This window comes from Nyctereutes procyonoides, unplaced genomic scaffold (assembly GCF_905146905.1).
Source record: "Nyctereutes procyonoides isolate TBG_1078 unplaced genomic scaffold, NYPRO_anot_genome, whole genome shotgun sequence".
Taxonomy (NCBI): Eukaryota; Metazoa; Chordata; class Mammalia; order Carnivora; family Canidae; genus Nyctereutes; species Nyctereutes procyonoides.
The window spans coordinates 6,131,478-6,152,887 of NW_026575122.1; the positions used below are offsets into that span (position 1 = coordinate 6,131,478).

General features: G+C 34.6%; 1 protein-coding gene across 3 annotated transcripts in view; it reads left to right on the forward strand.

Annotated features, from left to right (window-relative positions):
- FSTL5 (follistatin like 5) overlaps positions 1-21,410 on the forward strand; it is a 635,479-nt gene that overhangs the window by 563,030 nt on the left and 51,039 nt on the right. For all 3 annotated transcript variants that reach the window (XM_055336519.1, XM_055336520.1, XM_055336521.1), the window contains 3 exons: positions 958-1,107; positions 12,803-12,910; positions 18,905-19,029. In XM_055336519.1, the coding sequence (XP_055192494.1) occupies positions 958-1,107; positions 12,803-12,910; positions 18,905-19,029 (383 nt within the window). The remainder of the gene's footprint in view (positions 1-957; positions 1,108-12,802; positions 12,911-18,904; positions 19,030-21,410) is intronic.

Genomic DNA, 21,410 nt, shown 5'->3' on the forward strand with positions numbered 1-21,410 from the left:
TTTTATGCACAGTTCAACAGATCTCTCTTCTCAGTAGTTTTCTAACTATAGGTAAGTTGAGAGAATTACAAAGCCAAAAGACCAGCATATAAAAGAAAAAACGTGAAATAAAAAATGAGCTAATGATGTCTCTCCCGTTTGTGATGTGTCTACCAGCGTGGATCACAAAGGCTTAAATATCCCTTTCACATTCATGTATTGACAAAATTCAGGAAAGGAGGAAAAGAAGTTTTTTTTTTTTTTTTTTTTTTTTTTGTTTTTTTTGCCTCATTTATGGCCTTCTTTTACAAACTCTAAATATTCAACCAGAAAACAATTGAGGGTGAAGGAGCAGAATAAAAATCTACTTGGGCAGATTAAAAGATAAAATGTGACCTTGCTACCGAATTGAAAAATAAAATAAGCATTCTGACTAGCTACCTAATTATAATTTTTCTAAGCTTCTGATACTCCACAAGTTAGAAAACTTCGAATCATTTCTGGTGGATTTGGTAGTTTTTGAAAAGATCAAGGATATGCCATGGGGGCAGCCACCGATGAGATAACCTCTAAATATATTTTAGTGTGACATTTAATGCCTGGTAAAGAAGCTTGAGATTAGAGGATTTGAGAGAAAACATTGGATTTATTATCTATTTCTGAAGTTACTGAATTATGAACAGGTAATAGCGAATGAAAGGATTATATCTTGTTAGAAATAAGTGATTAAGGTCATGATGAAATTTATATCAAAGGGTTATTCATATTGATTTATATATACATTTAATGAGCTTGCATATGCACTAATTATTGTTTTATTTGATTTAACACACACACACACTCTCTCTCTGTGTGTGTATATATTTTACTTTTGATACTGAAAGTAGTAAAGCATCAAACGTTAATTTTGCTCCTAATATGCCATACCTATGATATAATTTAAGATATTCATTTTATCCCCTATTTTCTAAATTATAGGATGAAGTCTGTCCCAAAGCTGAAGGAGATGAAGTTCAGAGGTGTGTGTGGGCCTCCGCTGTTAATGTAAAAGACAAGTTCATTTACGTTGCACAGCCAACTTTGGACAGAGTCCTTGTTGTTGATGTCCAGTCCCAAAAAGTTGTTCAGGTATGAATGATCCCTGCTTTTGAAGATGATTTAAAAAAAGAAATTTACTTGTATGTAATTCTTTACCAAGTAACTTGCCCATTGACATTTGATTGCCATTGATAACTTGTTTCATTGCTTGGATAACTGGAAAATGTATGCATTTTCTGCACACTGTCCTCTCTTTCTGTTCCTTCAGCCTAATGAATTAAAAAAATAATTTAATTTTTCTTATTTTCAAAACTTAGATTCCATAAACACGTCATAATACTAACATGGCTAGTTCCACAAAAATCAGTCTCAGTTTTGCTTATTCTGTTCAGAGCCACATAAGTTCCAGTCAGAGGCTAATTAAGGTATTTCTATTACCATTCCAGAAACAGTATTATCTCTTTCTTACTTGATTCTTAACAAAAGCCAAGATAATAGTAGACTTCATTAGATAAATGTAATTTAGTAGGCTTTACTATAGTAGTTAAACAAGTAATATGTACTTAAGTCAAAGACAGAGAAAAAAATCCTAATACACATAGTCATGGTCATGGTTATAAAAAAAACCATTCTGGTTTAAGTTCCCAAATGTTTCATCCCCTGCTCTTTCTGAAGTTGTTTAACTTGGGCAATCTATTTGTACTCCATTGCACATCAACTGAGGGGTGGTACAGGATTTGCTTCTAGGCAGTCTGGCTCCAGTTACTGGGCCCTTGACTCTTATGACCTCCTGATTCTCAGAGAAAACAAACTTAAAACAGCTTTATTAGATATGCATAATCTGCAAAATGGGACTAATAACTGTACATATCGCATAAAGTTGTATTTAGAATTACCTCAATTAATGCATATAAAACATTTATAGAAGATCTTGGCATATAGAAGTGCTTTATATCTATTTACTATCAAAATAGTTCTGAGACACTGGAAGCTAACCATTCCTTATATTTACCAAGACTTTTTCTGGCATCAATAATGTTTTCAAATCAAATATTGAAGTAGCCCCTCTCATGATTCCTGATTAGAACCACAAAAAGTGGTAATGAGTTCAACGTTAGGGCTTTTCATTCTAAGAGTCCTTAACAGCTTCATATGAAATCCCATCATCCATCTATCCATCCACTCATTCACTCTGTGTACATCTGTTGATTGCCTACTATGGCTATGTTTGGCATTACAAATAAAAGAATTAAAAGTGTTTTTATTGAAAATAAAAAAAGTATAAACAACCAAAAGCAGAATCAAACTATAAATACAGAGAATAAATTGATATTAGCCAGAGGAGAGGTAGGTAGATGGGGTCTGGGCAAAATATCGAAGAGGAGAGAGAGATATAGGCCTCCATTTATAAATGAGTAAGTCATAGGGACTAAAAGTAGAGCATAAAGAATAGAGTCATGATAGAGTAATAGCCATGCAATGGGACAGATGGTAGCTATACTTATAATGAACATAGCATAATGCACAAACTTGTCAAATCACTAAGTCGTACAACTGAAACTAATGTAACATTGTGTGTCAGCTATACTCAAATATTAAAAAATAAATAGAAATTTTTAAAAATATGCTCACAATTAAAATAACTTAGGATGGACTCATGTAATTAATTGAAAGACAAAAAGAAAATTGTTGGGCAGAATAACAAAAATCTAGCCACATGCACACTTTGAGGTATACTCTCTGAAAAGATAAAAGAAAAAGTGACATTTAAGGACAGTATAGATAATGCAGGAATTCTACTAACGACAAAACAATAAAGCTGGGGCAGCTATATTGATGTGAGACTTTAAAAGGAACTTTAAGGCACAAAGCATTAGGTTAAAGCAAGTTACTTGATAATGATAGAGAGAAAATATAAGACTAAAAATGTATGTGATTGCTTACAATTTTATCAAGTGATTATTGCCATACTACTAGTAGAGATTGGCATATGATCAAAAAGAGAAGATTTTGATACTTCAACACTTGATAAATCAACAAAATCCACGCTATATGTGAACTGAACAACACTGTTGCTATGCTTGAACTAACACATGTGTGTTAGCCTTTGCATCCGGCAATGATCAAATATATTAATAAATAATGATCAAATATATTAATAAATAATAACACACACTAAATATAGTGGCCCTGCAACCAAATATGACAGACTAAGTAGCTTAAAAGCAACATAATTCTTTTTTTTTCTCACAGTTCTGAGTCTGGAAAGTCCAAGGTCAAAATGTCAGCATGGTTGTGATCCTATGAGGATCCTCTTGCTGGTTCATAGCTGGTGCCCTTTCACTGTGTCTTCATGTAGCAGAAGGGGTGAGGAATCTCTGATGGGTCTACTTTATTAAAGCACTAATTCATTCAGGAGGGCTCCATTCTCATGACCTAATCACTTCCCAAAGACCACACTTCCCAAAACCATCACCTTTGGGGGTTAGGATTTCAGGATATGAATTCTAGGGGGGACATAGACACTCAGACCATAGCATTCACTAAGTGAAGCATTTAGTAAAAATGACCACATGCTGGGCTATAAATTAAGTCACAGGAAATAGTAATGAAAATCGTTTCATACCCATTCTCTGACACAACATTACGCTATTAATAACACCAATGTAAATGTAAAATATTAATACCAATATCAAGTAATATCGGTAATCATGATTAAATATGTTGAATCCAAATAAGACTGAGTTGTCAGGGAATTTAGCTCAGCTCCTTAATTAAAAATAAAACAGTAATAGATTAATTTAACTGGATAGTTTTAGAAGTTAGCTGAAGAAAATTAGAATAATCTGAATGAAAGAAGGAAAGTATAAAGAAATGTCTATAAAGACACAAAGGAATTAACATGTAAAAGGTAAACATTGAATTATTCAAAAAAGACTAATCAAAAGGAAACTGGGAATTATCGCAAAGAAAGAGGACAAAAGTCACAATTAACACTATTAGAATTGAATAAAAGAATATATAACCACGATCCTAGCAGAGAGTAAAAGAAACTAAGAAAGTACTAAGGTGAAAGTCATAGTAGTGAATTTTGAAAAACGAATGGGAAAAAACAAATTAAAGGGAAAACATAAGTTAATATGGTGTAATCCAATAGGAATACAAAAGGAATCTTGATTTGAGAGTCCTAAACAAAACAACAAAAAATATTCCGTCCCAGATGGGTTTAGAGGTGAAAGATGACCTGTGGCAGACTTTTTTTTTTTTTTTTTTTTTTTATCCAAGAAGCATCTTAAGCTTCTCTGGATGCGTCTTGCCTTATTGCCTCACTTGCTACAGCTACCTTCCATTTGGAGAACAGGAAGGACCAAAAATAACCTACCAGATAAACTCCTGTTGTAGGAGAAATGTGAAAACTTAATCCTTGGAGCAAAAAGGCAGAGGCTGTAGAGTGTCCTGGGTTTGCTCACGCAGCTCTGGCGGGGTGTATGGTGTTGTTGAATGGTACCCTTCTGTCATTGAAAGGGAAAGGTTCTGAATTCTAGGGGCTGCTGAATACCTCACCAGAAAGAAGGGGCGAAAGAGCAGCTGCAGTGACTTGGGCCACTCTGCAGCAATCGGTTCTACAGAAATTTAGGGATGACCATTGTTTATAAAATGAAAATTAAAAATTCAATCAATCAATCAATCAATCAATAAAATGAAAATTTTCATACCGGGTGCATTCAGTCTAGGATTCTTTCCTATAGGAATACTACTTCTTGAAACCTATTGTGGACTGTAAATACCAACCTAAAAGTTTAGATATATACCACAGAAGATTTTTTTTTAACTAAAATTTTCTAGGTTTTAATTTGTCTAAGTTTTCTCTTTCGAAACCACATATAATTTCAGTCTGTGAGCCCTTTGGATAATTAATTCCACATCTACTACCTGCTGAGTAAAAGAATACATCCTTATATTTGTCTTAATATTACCTTAGGGTATGTAAATCGTAGCCCTCAAAAGTGCATGCTTAAAGGTGAATTATAAATATCCTAATGGTTCTATTTTTATACTTGAAAATATTTCGTTTCTTAGAATTATAAAAATTCCCTCAAGGTTTTCCCAGTTTAAAAACAACACGGCAGGTTTTACAGACCTAGATATTGAACCCTTTGCTTATAAATTAATAATCCACGTAGTTCAAGTTCTAAAACTATTTAAGGAAAGATCATCTCTAACTACTTAAAACACTAAATTAAAAACAATGACAACTTCAACAACTTTGTGATTTGAGCTGTATTTAGATCCAAGGACAGACCGCACTCAAAGTCAACTGCAAAGTACAAAGTTAATTCTGTAAAATGTTAAGCATCCTTTCCCAATTTGACCGCTTTTCTCAACTGCGGCTAGGGTTGAAGTCAGTCTTTTTTGCATCCAAGTGAAGTTATACTTCCTGATTATGTGCTGTAGCTGTTGATTTATTTCTTCCAAAGCTGTGTATATTATACAGAGACAGCTAAGAATATTAATTATAACAGAAATTTACTTTACTTAGTCTTCTCCCAAACATGATAGAAGATGCCACAGAATTTTCTATAGTGTGGATAAAGAAATGGAACAGTGAAGTTCAAAATCAACCTTGAAAAAAAAGAAAAGAGAAAAAAACAGACTACTCTTATTTAACTTTAATCTTTCAAGCTTTCTTTTTCAATCTAATTAAAGTAGATCCCCAGTGTTTTATCCAGACCTTATCTAAGAAATCATATTTCTTCTTCTTTTTCATGCAAATACATGCAAAAGACTGTGCAGATTGGTATTAAATGTGTATTTAGGATTAAATATTTAAAAATTTGGAACAGCTTTGTTACATTTCATTTTCAAAATGACACATATTTTCTGACAACATAAGATTTTCGTGAAATTCATGATAAAATATGCCATTAGAGTATATTTGCTTTCAGCGGATGCAACAGTATTATTTTTATCTGCAGCTTAAAAAGTAAAAGGTCACAGTCTTTTAATGGAATCGGTGATGTTGGTGTTGCTTTAAACATCAAATGTATACATTTTTCTTACTGTGGAATTTTGTAATAAGTGGCAGACAGGTGATATTTGGCTGTTTTAAAGACTGACTAGTAAACAACTGACCTCATTTTGTCTTCTGTGGAGCAAAATCAGGTTCTGCTTGGATGCAGCAGCGGCTTGTGACACCTCGGGAGTATTCTTAAGTGTCATCAGCAGTCTCCTCTAGCCATTAGCACATTATCTTGAGAATCGACATCATTAGTTTAAATTAGGTTCACTTAATTAGCCAGCTGGTACTCTTCTTGTCAGGCTGATAAACAAGCTGTGCTTCACTGTTCCTTCATGTCAGGACGACACCCCAAGTTTTGTGTATCTTTATTGCTATGATCGGTGTTGCCTCCTCACAAAATAAGCCATCTTTCTAGAAGTTCATGCAACTGGTCCATGACCCGTATAGCATATACTTTAAATCTTTTATATTTGTCTCATCTCAAGAAGTACTGATAAATTTGCATAACACTGGGTATGTTGGTATTATGAAGGAGTTACGGTTTATAGATCGACAAAGAGGAAAAGAAATCTTATTGTATAAGCAATTATATTCTTAAGCAATGTTTTAAAATATTAAAGAAAAATATTTTAGTGATATCTTTATAAAGCCACAAAAAGACCTTTATTATTATTATATAGTGTATTTTAAACATTTTAATGAAAGAATGGAAGAAGTTAATTCAACATGACAATAGAATACTCTGAAAATGGTACTTACATGGAAAATCAAGAAATGGATTTTCAGACCTGCATTTGTAGAGTAGATCATGACTGTTAATTAATTATAATAATGACATATTATAATTTGAAAGATATTTCTTTTTTTATATAAATTTATTTTTTATTGGTGTTCAATTTGCTAACATATAGAATACAACCCAGTGCTCATCCCATCAAATGCCCCCCTCAGTGCCCGTCACCCAGTCACCCCCACCCCCTGCCCACCTCCCCTTCCATTACCCCTAGTTCATTTCCCAGAGTTAGGAGTCTCTCATGTTCTGTCTCCCTTTCTGATATTTCCCACTCATTTTTTTCTCCTTTCCCCTGGAAGATATTTCTGAAAATGTTTAAAAGATCAGTTCATTTTTGAAAGTAGGATTGTGGCCTAATTATTTACATACCACCAGGCCAAGCAAATGCCACTGTGTGCAGAAAACTATCATGTTTATGGTATGGGAGAAAAATTTCCAACCTATAGTAGCAGAACCTTTCATTTAGACCAAATCTTACAGAATCATTCATTAGATCTAACCTGATTCCCTTTGTTCTAGTATGGCCTGGATTTGAATCACCTGCTACAAATCAATCTTACTTCCATAGGCTTCTCCAGGCAAAGCCTGAAAACCATTTCCCAGCAGAATAAGATCAGTAGTTAAATGCAAATTTATACAAAGTAGTGAATAAGCAATCTATATAGGTTAATTCTGAGGAGAAGGATGAATATATACGGAATGTTTTCTTCCAATCACATATTCTTGAACATTGTAATTCAATTTATATCATTTCTTCTTGATAAATGGTTGGTAGCTGCAGGAAAAAAAAAAAAAAAACATATACACCAGTAGTCTCCAGAGTGGATTGTGTGTAGCATAAGGGAATGAAAGGTGATGAGTTGTGAGAAGGGAATACTAGGATGTCATTTATACATCTTTTTATCTTTTAAAAAAAATCTTAAGACATTTTATAAATATTTAATACATGGACCAACATGGAAGCCTAATAAATTCATATGTATGCTGAATAGTGAGGTAACGCACAGTGGACAGGAAGGCACCTGGAGAGGGAAGTGGGAATTTTACAATAGGAAGGGATCGATATTGGTACTTGAATTCACTGTTGTCTGTACAAAGGGATTATCAATACGGCATGTCTGAACACAAAGATTGTTATGAAGATTAAATTAAAATAATTTGTATTCGAAAAACATTTTTAAAAACTTTTGTTCTTAATAAGTATGGTATAGAGTATAATTGTCTTTCTTAAAATAATAATGATGATCTTAATAAGGTTTGGAACGCTGTTTAATTTTCGCAGTTTGCTTTTCCTAATTAAGTAGATTTAGAGGTCCACTAATTGTCGAGTACTGCTATTTTCAGGGTATTATTCTAAGTGCATAGGTTGTATTATAGACTTAAAAGCAAAAAATCTCGGAACCTAGAATCTATGGGATATAGATGGACATGAAAAATAGAAATACTAAAAATGTATATTATATAATATGTGCTCTTGTGGTAAGTGCTTTGGAAAAGATAAAATGGTAGCTCAAGACCAGGTGGGGCTGGGAATGTTAAGGGTGAGGGGATGTGCCCAAAATGAAGGCCGGCCAAGGATTAAGCAGGGGGAGTAGACCGGCATCACTGAGAAGGTGAGTTCTGAGCAGCGAATGTGTTGAGGAAGCAGACATTGGACTATCTAGGGGAAGACCATTCAGGGGCAAAGCCCTCCAAAAGGGAGAAGTATGGCTAGCACGCTGGATGAACAGCAGGAGGCCCAGAGCACCTGGACTGGAGGAGTAGGTGAAGGCGCCAGAGAAAGGAGACAGAAGGGGCAGGTCAGCCAAGGGCTTGGTAGTCATTTGAAGGACTTCTGGCTTTGCTTGGAGGGAAATGAGAAGACCCCATAGTGTCATTGTTCTTATGACCTGTCTAATAATACTTACCAAAAAAAAAAAAAAATCTTCCTAACAAATCTGTTGAGAAAGGTGGTGAGTATAAAGTTAGAAGTTAGAAACCATGGGGTGAGGTCTAGAGGATAGAGCTCTGTTCTTGGGGTTGCAGGGGAGGTGCTGCCGAGGTCAGTATTTAGAAGGCATATAGAATCCTGTTTCCTGAGAATGTGAGGCACGGGAGGGAGGGCAGTCAAGGATAATAGAATCTTTACCATCCCTTTCATAAAATGTGGAGAAACATTTCAACTATTTCACAACACAGAGTCTTAATAGGTTTAATTGTTGCAAGAGAGATAATACTTTAAGTATCAAATATAGTGTCTTTCTCTTTTACAAAGGCTTATGATCTAAACTTACTCATCATTTAAAGAAATTTCCAGAGTATACTAGGAGCTATTTTGTGAAATCCAATACATGCAATTTATTCCTTTCAAAAGTTGACAATATAAGTAGGAAAATACCTGTCTTTTGGCTGAAAATTGGGTATGGCAAGATTATCCTAAAGATGGTTGTTTGGAAATATTTCTGTCATTGTTACATGATTTTGTTGCTGAAAACCGTGTAAATGTTCCTTCTGTAGAATGTGTTATATCTGTACACTTGAAAAGTTATAAACAGATTTTTTTTTCCCCTAAGAGTTAAACATTTTCCAAATAAAGCATGTCAGAGGTATTTTTCTCCATTTTGGATCTGCATATCTTTTTCATTTCTGGGGAGCTATTATAACCAAACACCAAAATATGTTGAATTTCATAACAAACCTTTAAAATGCTGAAATATAAAACTATCCAAACATTTTGGAGACCGTTGAGTAGATATATTTTTTTAATCTGAAGCAGTTTTGAAAATTGATATTTTTTCTCTTTCAAATACATATATCTTAATAATTTGAAGGCAATTCTCTATGGACTGTCTTTTGACATCTCCTGGAACATATTCTCATAAGTTGACTTCAAAAAAAAAAATAGTCTCTGCCTTCCCATTTATTAAAATATCCATACTTAAATGCTCAAAGCATCACCTCCTCCCCTTATCCTTCATTCTGCTTTGTACTTCTTCCTCTGACCTTTCATGGCATTTGGTCCGTATTTTTATTTTGTCACCTGAATCTAGTCATTCTAAGTTCTTTCACCCTCTAGCCTATAGAATCCTTAAGGACAAAGATGATGTTTATTTACTTTCTCTTCTAGGTCTGAGATCCTTCATTTGCTAAATAAGGACACTATATGTCCAACTTCAAAACATTACAATACTAATTGCCATGAAAATACCTCTAGTTCAGGTGCCTGGGCAGCTCAGTTGGTTATGCCTTTGGCTCAGATCAAGATCCCAGGGTCCCAGGTGCGAGCTTCCCTCTGCCCTTTGCTCGATTTGTTCTCTCTCTTCTGTCTCTCTCAAATTAGTAAATCATAAAAAAAAAAAATCTTCAAAGAAGGAAAAAAAGAGAAAATGCTTCTAGTTCAATTAACTTTTCTGATAGTAATAATATCATTTCCATGGCACAACCTAAGCACTTCATATTTACTACCTTACCAAATATGCAGAACAAGCCTTTCAAATGGGGTGTGATTATTGTCTCCATTTTATTAGAGAGGAAACTTAAGCACCGAAAAGCTTAGTAACTTCCTAAGGTTTTTCTTTTTCTTTTTCTTTTTTTTTTCACTTAAGTGAGGATGCTACATTTGTAGTCAGCTTCTGCTATAGTCAGCTATAAGCATGGTGTATACTGTCTCTCCCTGATTCTCAGCTAGGTCTGTAACACTTATACAGATGATACTGCATATGTTTGGGCCTGTGGATTTCTTTCCATTTTCCAAAAGAGAAAAAGTAAAGAATGTTTCTTATACGTGAGGCATAAATAGGAAGGCAACGTATCCACGCACTGTCAGGAATTAAACTATCAACTAGGAAGGATGGTGTCTCATCTTCAGAGAGGTTGCCACATGGGGGATAAAGACAGACTATCAAATCTCAGCTCTGCTGATCACCTGCTGGATGATTTCCGGGAAGGCTGTCTCCATTTCTTATGCTCTTTTATGCGAATATTAACCTAACCCATGGACTGTGGTATGCCCATAGAGGGTCGTATTTAGGAAAGAGATCAGTGAAAGAAAAGAATCTTATGAGAGCTGGCAAATTGGAAATTTTTATTTAAATTGTTCCTTAATATTTAAAGTTATCTAAAGATCTTTGCTCTTTGTGTAATTGTCTCTTAATAATTGAATAATAATTTGGTCTTTGTTAACGTTGCTTTTGTTGTTGAGCTATTTTATCTTTAACATTTTAAAGACCTTAGGACTATTTCTTTTTAAGCCGCATGCAAAAGAGGGCAACTGTTATAATCACACATGGATCAAGTTTTACATATAAAGGGGAAAAGATGAAAAATCAAAGGAATCTTATTGCTTTGTTACTCCTGTAATGATTAATGATGGCACTTCTGCTATATACGCGTTGAAATAATCAATGAGTACATGAAGAATTTAAATGAAACATCTGGCATTCACTGGATTACAATTAACAAAATACCAGACTATCTCTTAAGCAATAAAGCCATTTAATTATCTCGAATAACATCAAGTCTAGAGACAGTTACTCTAGGTTTGTGCCGCAACTCAAGGTTGTTATGGAGAATTCAGTCTCTTTTCATTTTTCTCCTGCCAAATCCTCAAAGTGTTGTGTGGCTTTTCCTTCTTAATCGAATTGTCTTGGCCTCAAAACGACTTTGGAAATTAAAGCTTAATGTTCTCGTATGATAGCATTCAAAGCAGGAACAAAGAGAAAGTATGGTGCAATATCATTCTCAGAAATCATTCATCATATGAATTCTTACCAAGTATAAAGGAGAATATGTCACATGACCAGGGTAGCCTCTGGAGAGGCCGGGAAACTTGGCATCTGTGAAAGGGAAATAGGCTTACATCTCTGATGCTCACCAGGTGGGCCACCTTCCCTGGAATCATTGTTGGCCACCTGGTCCCAAAACAATATAATGGCTCTGTTAGGAAGAAAGTCATGAGGACACTAATACAGAAATGTTCAAGTAGGTCTCTTGAGAAGTCCAATAATTAATTCAGTAATCCAAGAGTATTGAGAATTTTAAATAGAAAAAATTCAGGTCAAGGTTTCAGAAGATAAATACTTTCATAAGACTAAGTTGCCAACATGTGAGCTAAAAAATGAGGCTTCATATATTCAACCACGACTGTAGTTTACCTTTAACTAACTCACTGAGAAGAGTATTACATTATGTACTGCGACTTGGGAAATTCTCTAAGGATATTCAACAGAGCCTCGGAAAGAAATGCTTTCAAAATTGAATAAAGGTTGTTTTATTGAATACAATTGTTTTATATTATAAAATTAGAAAAATACATATAAGGGACTACTACAGGAAATTACTTGAGAAAGGCATTAGCCTGAAATATAAATAGCTTGAAATTAAGGTGAGTGAAATAACTTCCTGGCAGCAATTTCGTTTCTGGAAGTTTTATTCTAAGTAAATGCTGAATATTGTAAATATTGGCAGAAAAACACATTTACCATATCAAGTATGGTTCAAAAATTGCTTTTACTTCTTTCTGTGACTTTAGATTTCTCGTTAAGGAAACTAAATTAGGTAATCTGTCATTAGGGTTACCACCATACATCAGATTGCAGGCATTTTAGCATTATAGATGGCCAAATCCCATGACCAGCATTAGAATGAAGAAAACCTAATAGTATAAGCATAGCTCTTACCTGTGTTCAATAATTGAATAAAATACACAGATTAATCATTTATATATTTTAAGTTTCTAAATAGCTTATCCATGACACACAATCTGCATGGGTAATGAAGGAACATAAGACTATATAAAACTGTGCAAAAACATGCTTGCGTAAAGTATTATATTTCCAAATTAAACATATAAAGGTTTAGAAAATCAGAAAATTGGCAACATAAGTTTTTAATCTGACAGCTAAACTCTTGTTTCTTTCATAATTTCTGGCATAGTTTGAAACTAATATTTCAGTCTGAAAACATTTTTTTTTTTCAATTCCCATTTCCTACAGGCAGTAAGCACAGACCCTGTACCAGTTAAATTACACTACGACAAATCACATGATCAGGTCTGGGTGTTGAGCTGGGGTACCACGGAAAAAACTTCTCCAACACTGCAGGTAAGCACATTCCAGTATATTTGAGAAAAATAATGATTTTTAACCCTTCAGATAGCTCATTGGATATTTGTGGTGATCTTCCATTGGAGGACTGTACTTTAATCATATCTAGATTTGCACAGAAAAGGAGGGGGATAAAGTTAATACTAAAGTGCTTGTTTGGATGGGATAATATTGCAGTGCATACTTATCAAAGGTTAGATTTATATGTAAAAAGAAAAGCCAATGATGACAAAACTGATGCCATTAAGGAAAAAAGAGTCATAATTTACCTTTCAACAATCCCCTCCCTCCCTCCAATTTTCAGGAGAATTTTCTTGTTTCCATCTCTCTTCAAAATAGGGCATGTGTTGGGATCCCTGGGTGGCGCAGCGGTTTGGCGCCTGCCTTTGGCCCAGGGCGCGATCCTGGAGACCCGGGATCGAATCCCACGTCGGGCTCCCGGTGCATGGAGCCTGCTTCTCCCTCTGCCTATGTCTCTGCGCCTCTCTCTCTCTCTCTCTCTCTCTCTCTCTCTCTCTCTCTCTGACTATCATAAATAAATAAAAATTTAAAAAAATTAAAAAAAATAGGGCATGTGAACTAGAGATTAAGAGACTTGGACAGGCTCAAGGCAGATCTCTATCTTTTCCCAAACAGATAGTATCTTATTATCTGAGCACAGGCTCATTTCTAATTGGGGAATAACTGGTATAGTCTTTGCGGAATTTGCTTAGGTTTTAAGGTTGTTTATATACAACTTGACAGAGAGAGGAAAAGGATATATATTTTGATGATGTCTCTTTGGCACAGTTTCAATTTCTGGAGTTATAAGTTTAATGGAAAACTGAGAGGGAATGAGAAGGAACATTTAACCCTGAAAATGTGTTTTATCTTTGTCTCAAACTACCTGGTGATTGTAGCACTGCCCTGAACATTTTCTCTTCTTACAAAGTCCCAAATCATTAACCTTTGGCCAGTTTTCAGTTGTCTCTTGAGTACAGTGTTTTTAATTTTAATCAGTTATCACTAAGAATACGTATTTCTGAAGTATTTTTAATTTTGCAATATTTAACTCACAAAGGGTAGGCCTCCAGAAATGGAATCTTTTAAAGGAACTATCAGAATGACAGGGCATTTTATTTTTCATTAGAAACATGTGTCATTTGAAATATCTAACATATATAGTAATATTTTGGTTATCTATTGTGGCAAATCAAATCAACCCCCAAATTTAATGTGTTAAACAGAATTAAAGAATGGCCTATTACCCATAGTTCAGTGGTTCTATAATCTGTGGAGTTTGTAGGCATGGGTAGGGAACCCTCAGATGGCTGCACTCCTGTGATTACAGAGCTGGGTGGCTCAAAAGGGCCTTATCCCCCACGTCTGTCATGTGAGAGTGGTGAGTAGCTGGGTGGCTTGGGTCTCCTGCGTGTGCCTACTCATCCTTTAGACTGGCATCCGCAGCATGGTGGTTCCAGGTTATAAGACAGTGGAAGTTGCAAAGCTGATTAATATCTAGGCCCTCGAATTCTCATAGAGTCGCTTGCACCGAGGTGAGTCACACTGCCTTCTTAGATTTAGGAGGACGAAGTAGCAGAGCCTGTCTTCTAATGGAAACACTACAGTCTTCATTGTGGACAATTGTTTGACTGATCTATCACAAAATGACAATATTGTCCGGTTATTTGATATTTTGCACTTAAATCTTGACCAGATAAAACAGGTCAATATATATGATTTTAAAAATTCACTCTTATGAATTATTTTTAACTCTATTACCCTTAAAGTAAAATAAAAACAGCTTATAAAAGTAAAAAAATATATTTATTTTCTTTTAAAGTTGTATGAATTTTCAGTGTATCATGTTCTTTGGAACTGAATCCTTCCCGTCCACTTTGGTACTTGCTCCTTTGATAAATTAATAGCTCTCTCAGTGTTGCAATCCCTCCATAAAGCATTTTAGGCAAACTCCTTTGATATCATACAGAAAGGGCAGAAAAAGGCTTTGAAAAGGAGTTAAGTAACTTCTCACATGTTATTCAGCCATTTATAAATGGCTTCTTTTACTCTGAATGTCCAAAAAATATATATACTTGTAAGATTTAATGAATCTTAAATATTTGTTGGGTGGAGGGAAAGGTAGGTCTCACCTATTTTACCTGAAAATTGTAAAATAAATGTAAGAATTGAGAAGTACTCTTGAAATAGTACATGAAGATTTATTTGCATAAAGTAACATTTATACACATGTTCATACATAGATATATGTGACAGATTAAGTAAGATAGATACATGGATAGTTAGATAGACAGGCTGACAGGAAATACAGGGTCTCTGGATCAGAGAACAGACATTTCTTCTTCCAGGAGCATGCTAGCATTCACACTGCATCCCCCATCCTTCCTCATAGGGTGACGTGGTGGGAGACTAATCTTACCCTGTATATACAGCATAGTGGTACTAACAGGAGAAGGACCCTGGAATTATATGTCTCAAAGGCTTTTTTTTAGGCTGTTGACACATGGGTCCATTCTCTCCCATGACAGATAGGGATTATGATTACTCTGGAACACAAATTTTATCAGGTTGGCACCCTGGAATGTCAGTAAGGCTCAAAGGAGTTAAGTCTCTACCTCTCTCAGGAGCAATATGCCACCCTTAGCTTCCAAGGCATTTTGGGGACACCATCATCCTTTCACCAACTTTACTGGTGCCTTTTGCTCAGAAAGACCTGACTTAACTTAAAAGTCGAAATATTCATGGATAATTGTCTTCCAACAAGATTATCAAGAAACATTGGCAAAGGAAATGGGATTTAATATTTGTTTTACTTACTTATTTATTAAAAGATTTCATTTATTTATTCATGAGAGACACACATTGAGAGACACAGAGACATAAGCGGAGGGAGAAGGCTCCATGCAGGGAGCTGATGCAGAACTTGATCCTGGGACCCCGGGATCACGCCCTGAATCAAAGGCAGACACTCAACCGTTGAGCCACCCAGGTGTCCCTTAGATTTGTTTTAAAAGAGGAGTAGACTTTCATTTGGAGAAATCAAGTTCACCAAACCAAAAACCCGAGCAAGGTCCCAGTTTTGCTATAGTGTCCCTGTGCCATGTTGAAAGATTAGACTAGAACTAGAGACATTGTGCTAGGTTGTGATGGTTAGTTAGGCAGTCACTTTTTGCCCTAATGCTGTGTATCTTATAATAGTGGTCACTAAAACCTTGAAGGTGCAAAATCATTTTTTCAAGGATCTGAAAGTCCTATGTGTACTTCTACTCTGTGTTTTCATTGTGACTAGAAGTCTATACACCTTTGCCTGTTATGGAAGCAAAATATATTATTTTCTGTGATATTTATAATTAATTAATAAAACCCATAAACCATTATAATGTTAGATATACAAGACAGTGATTTTCCAATTAGTGTTCTCAGATGAATTCTCAAATATTTATCCTAGTTATTTTTCTTTCTTTTTAAAAGGCATCTATGCTTTATGAAAATAAGAAATGCTGTTTTAAAAGCTGTGAGTCTGTCATCTGCACAGCTTTATAATCCATGTGTAATGTCTTTTCAAATGCACAAAAATTAGAGAAGAAATGCCTTCAGGAAACAACTTGGAATAAAGTCTTTACATCTTGGTATTGGCCAGGAAGTAGGCCCCAGCCAGATGGGGTGACAGTGGGAGTGGCAGCTGTGGGCTTGTGGAAGGAAGGCATCACACATGGAGACACCAGCAGCAGGATGCCATTAGGAATGAACCAAGGATTGTCATAAGATTGAGCCTACTGATTAGGGTGCATCATAGATCAATCTGTGTGTCTTTGCAGCTGGTAGGCTCAGTCCTGAATCTGGCAACCCACCACTTCCTGTTCAATTGCAGCAGTGAGAAGAATCTAGAACTGTCAGTGAACAAAGTCCAGACTGAGAGGAGCTAGAGAAGTGGGCATTGCATTTTTTATATCCTAAGACTATGTCAAACACGAATGAGATGCTCACCTAATATACCTTCATTGGCATAAAATAGTTTTGCATCAGTAAGATTGAGATACATTATGGTGTTCCTTGAATATATTAAATTATGTGATGCCTGTAAACTACTGAGAACATACACTGACTGGCATTAACAAGCTTTCAGTAAATATTATTATTGCTGCCATCAGTCTAAGTATTATTATTAATTTCAAATACTATGTACATGCATTTCAGAGTTATGCACCTCTATCCAAACTAAAGGGAAGAAAATTTGAAGAGTTTCTTTCCCATTACTTGAGTTAATCTTTATTTAAATTTTGTAGACATTATTATGAATGGCTAAAATCCATTAAAAACTTCCTCACTGACATTCACTAATAAAATAGGTGAAGTATCTTTAAAGCTTTTATCAAAGACTTTGATTCCTTCTTCCTCTGGACACATGATAGGCTCCTTTTGGTTAGGTGGAATCATATGATTAGTTCTGGCAAATATAGTCTGTTGTAAATGAAAACATTCAAGTAGTTCGTTGGTTGCCCATTCAGAATGGGATACTAAGTGAAACAGTACATACCCCACGAAAAACCGCTGGAAAAGTAATAGGTAGGAAGTGAAATCTTTATTTCCCAAGACTCTAAGATGTTTATATTTTTTTTTCTATTTTGTCTTATTTTTTAACCACAACATAACTAAGCCTTTCTAGTTATAATAATCGATTTTCACTGGGAAAGCAATTTCCAGTGGAACTCAATGAAAGTATACCCATATGAATGAAGAAACATAGCCCCTCAGAAACAAAACAAAACAAGGATCAAAGTGCTACTTACTTCTGTCATAAAAACCAAAGGAAAAGGCTCCATTTTGAGGGAGGAAAGTCTATTTAACTTAACAGTCAGTCAATAGTTTCGGAAGTTTAATTTGGTGGCCATATGTAGAAAGGATTTAAAAGGGGAGAAATAAAGGCAGAAAGTTCTTTAAAAGGCTAGCAGAACAATGGTTGTCCAGCAGGAACAATAGGGGAAAAAAATGAGGAGGTGTGAAAAATCTGAAGAACTGTGAGAATTTGGTGCATAATGGGATACAAAGAATAAAAGAGTTTAAAGGTAGTGACCTTCCTTTAATGGACCATAAAAGTTTTAAAAACCAATTAATGATGAATAAGAAGAGGAAATGTCTTTGATTAAAGTTACTTAAAACTGGGGCACCTGAGTGGCTCACTTAGTTAAGCATCCAACTCTTGATTTTGGCTCAGGTCATGATCTCAGAGTCCTGAGACTGAGCCCTGCCTGGGGCTCCTTCCTCAGCAGGGAGCTTGCTAAGACTCTCTTCTCCTTCCTCTGCCCCTCTACTCTTCTCATTCTCTCTCTCTCTTCTCCATTTTTTTTTATTTTCAAATATTGGAAATATTAATTTCAATTAAGGGAGGGTAAAATTCTGAAGTTACTAAGAGCTAATATATTTCATATGATTTGTTTTGGAGTCTTTGGTTTGTTTCCAGCCCTGTTCTATATTAGGAGAAGTTTTTTGTTTATCAGTTACACCTCAACAAAGCAAAAGAAAGGAAGAAAGGAAGAAAAAAAAGAAAAAAAGAAAGAAAGAAAGAAAGAAAGAAAAGAAAGAAAGAAAGAAAGAAAGAAAGAAAGAAAGAAAGAAAGAAAGAAAGAAAGAAAAAAGAAAGATGGGCAAGCTAAAAATCTCATTTACACCCTATGTATTCTTGCTTGTGTTTTTCTCATTATAGCAAAGTCAATACTTTTATAATACAAAAGCTTGTTTCTATTTATTTTATAATTTAAGCAGAAATTATTCAAGACAAATCTTTTTCTTTCTTTATAAAAACAAATTTCTGTGTTGGAAATAAGCAAACAATTACAAAATTCCAATTTGCTTAATGATACACTAATTTTGAGGATGGTAATAAAGAGTCTAGGAAACTGCTTCTGATTTGTTTCATCTCTAAATCATATTAATGCTGATACTATTAAGGGAATGCACTGCCGAGGTCTAACCGCGGTCTGCTCCATTTAGGTGATAACCCTGGCCAGCGGGAATGTGCCACACCACACCATTCACACCCAGCCAGTGGGAAAGCAGTTTGACCGAGTGGATGATTTTTTTATTCCTACTACGACACTCATCATCACCCACATAAGGTAAGTGCTAAATGAGTGATCAACTTTTAGATTTCTCTTTAATTTTGACAGCAAGGATAAAAAAATCATAAAAATAAAATACATCTTTATTCCACAATAAATACACACATAATTGCACATGATTTACCTTGTCTCATCTGCTTGATGAACTTTTATCAACATTAGTGATGAATTTCTTGCCATGTATTTCTTTTTAGGCCTCGTAAAAGTGAATTTTAAAAGATCAGTCGCATTTTTAAATCAATTTTATAGTTAATATTTTTGCAAATTGTTATTAGAGTCTTCCTATTAGGCTTTTGCAAAATGCTGACATTCGAACTCGGTGTGATAAAAGAAGCACTCTCAGAAATCCATTAATAAATAAAAAATAATAAATAAATAATAAATAAATAAATAAATCCATTCAATATATTATAATGACATTCTTCTACTATTTTTGCCCATATAGAAATTAATATAAAACTGTATTAGGAGGCACATAGCAAGTTGAAGTGAAATGTTTGAGGCCTACACTTTGAGGAAACACATTGATGTGTTCTATCCTTGTATGTATTTAGAAGAGGTAAAGAGGTAATTTCTTCTAATGACATCACTCCGAAGTTCCATCAAAGTGCTTTAAATGCCTGAAAGAGGGAGACTGGATATATCACAATTTCAAGTATTATATATTTTGATAATTTGCTGAAAAACTTTTAAAGTACTGCTAACAACATTAGTGAATTTGAACCAAACTAATATTTTTGTTCTGTTTCTCAAGTGAATTACGAAGGGGAGTTGCTCCAGATATGTTATATGAGTCATTATTTGATCCACGTGTATATTGTTTCTCTTGTATAAAATTGGAAATTATCTAAGAGTTGGAGTTGTAAGAATTCCGAGAGACTGTGCAATTTAACCTCCAGAAATAAAAAAGGGGGATTGACAAATTGGAAATGTGGCTCATAGTCAGACACTACATGTAGACTGTTATTTGCATAGCCAAGTATGTTTTCAAAGAGGTTAGTATATTTTTCAAGCAATTGGCCATTACTTTCAGAATGTCTATTATGTGCTCAGCAATAAAGTGATTAAAACCATAATGACCTGTTACAATTATTCCATACTTTATGGAAAATAAGTAGAATTATTGAAAATGCAGCATATTATTAAAGTATTTATATCAAAGTAATAATTTTTACATCTGACTATAAGTGCTGTAATAGTTCAGACCCAGAAGAAATCACCATATGAATGAAAAATGGCACCACTTGAGATGGTATCTAAAAAATAGATGTTTCTATACTTACTCGGTAAGGATCCAACTTCATTTAATTGGCAATGAGTGTTATAATTAATTCCTTTGTCATTTTCAAGTTATTGATAAATTATTACTAATCAATAATTTACTATGTGATACTTGATTTGCCCCATTTGCCTATTACGTGTTACTCTATTTAATATACTATTATCAACTTTGCCTTTTTGCTCAAATGCTCTAGTAATGGAATTATTTATAGCAGATTTCCTGTGTCCCTAATACTAATAGGGCTAATAGTATATAGTTTGGGCTATTCTTTACCCTTGCAACCAGTAAATTATATCATTGTGGTGACATGGCTACCACGTCAAGAGTTTAACTTTGTTAAAATGCAGTGAGTGCTTTGTGTAATTCTGAGTTTGTATTTATAATTGATATACAAGATTACATCACACAATTACAGGATTGCTATACATACAGTCAGAACTTAGCATCTCTCTGGGGTCTAAATGGTTACTCTAGGGGCCCCTGGGTGGCTCAGTTGGTTGAATGTCTGCCGTTGATTCAGGTCATGATCCCGGGGTCCTGGGGTTGAGTCCTGCATCAGGCTCCCTGCTTGGTGGGAACCTGTTTCTCCCTCTATATGCTTTCTCTCTCTCTCTCTCTCTCTCTCTCTCTCTCTCTCTCTGTTAAATAAATAAATAAATAATAAATAAATAAATAAATAAATAAATAAATAATAAGACATAACTGGAGTTGGAGCTAATAATTAGAAGAACATCCGAATTATGTGAACACATATTAGGCAAAATCTTAGTTATGTGTATACATTGTGAAAAACATTGAAAGGATTGCTTGAGGATATTTTAAAACATCTTTTTTTTCCTTTTAGGGATGGATAATGAAATGCAGGGTTATTTTGCCATACTTATAAAACATACCAAATTAAATTATAGCACGCCTACTTGCATAGCTTGCATGTAGAGTCCCATTTTCATGAATGTGAATGGTGGTCAAATTTTCTACTGCACTTCAAAGTAATTATTCCTATTACTAAGTGAAGAGTGAGAGTAAAAATTAGTATGCGTTTCCAAAATCAGAACATTAAATATAAACTATTTTTAACATAATGGGGATTTTTTTC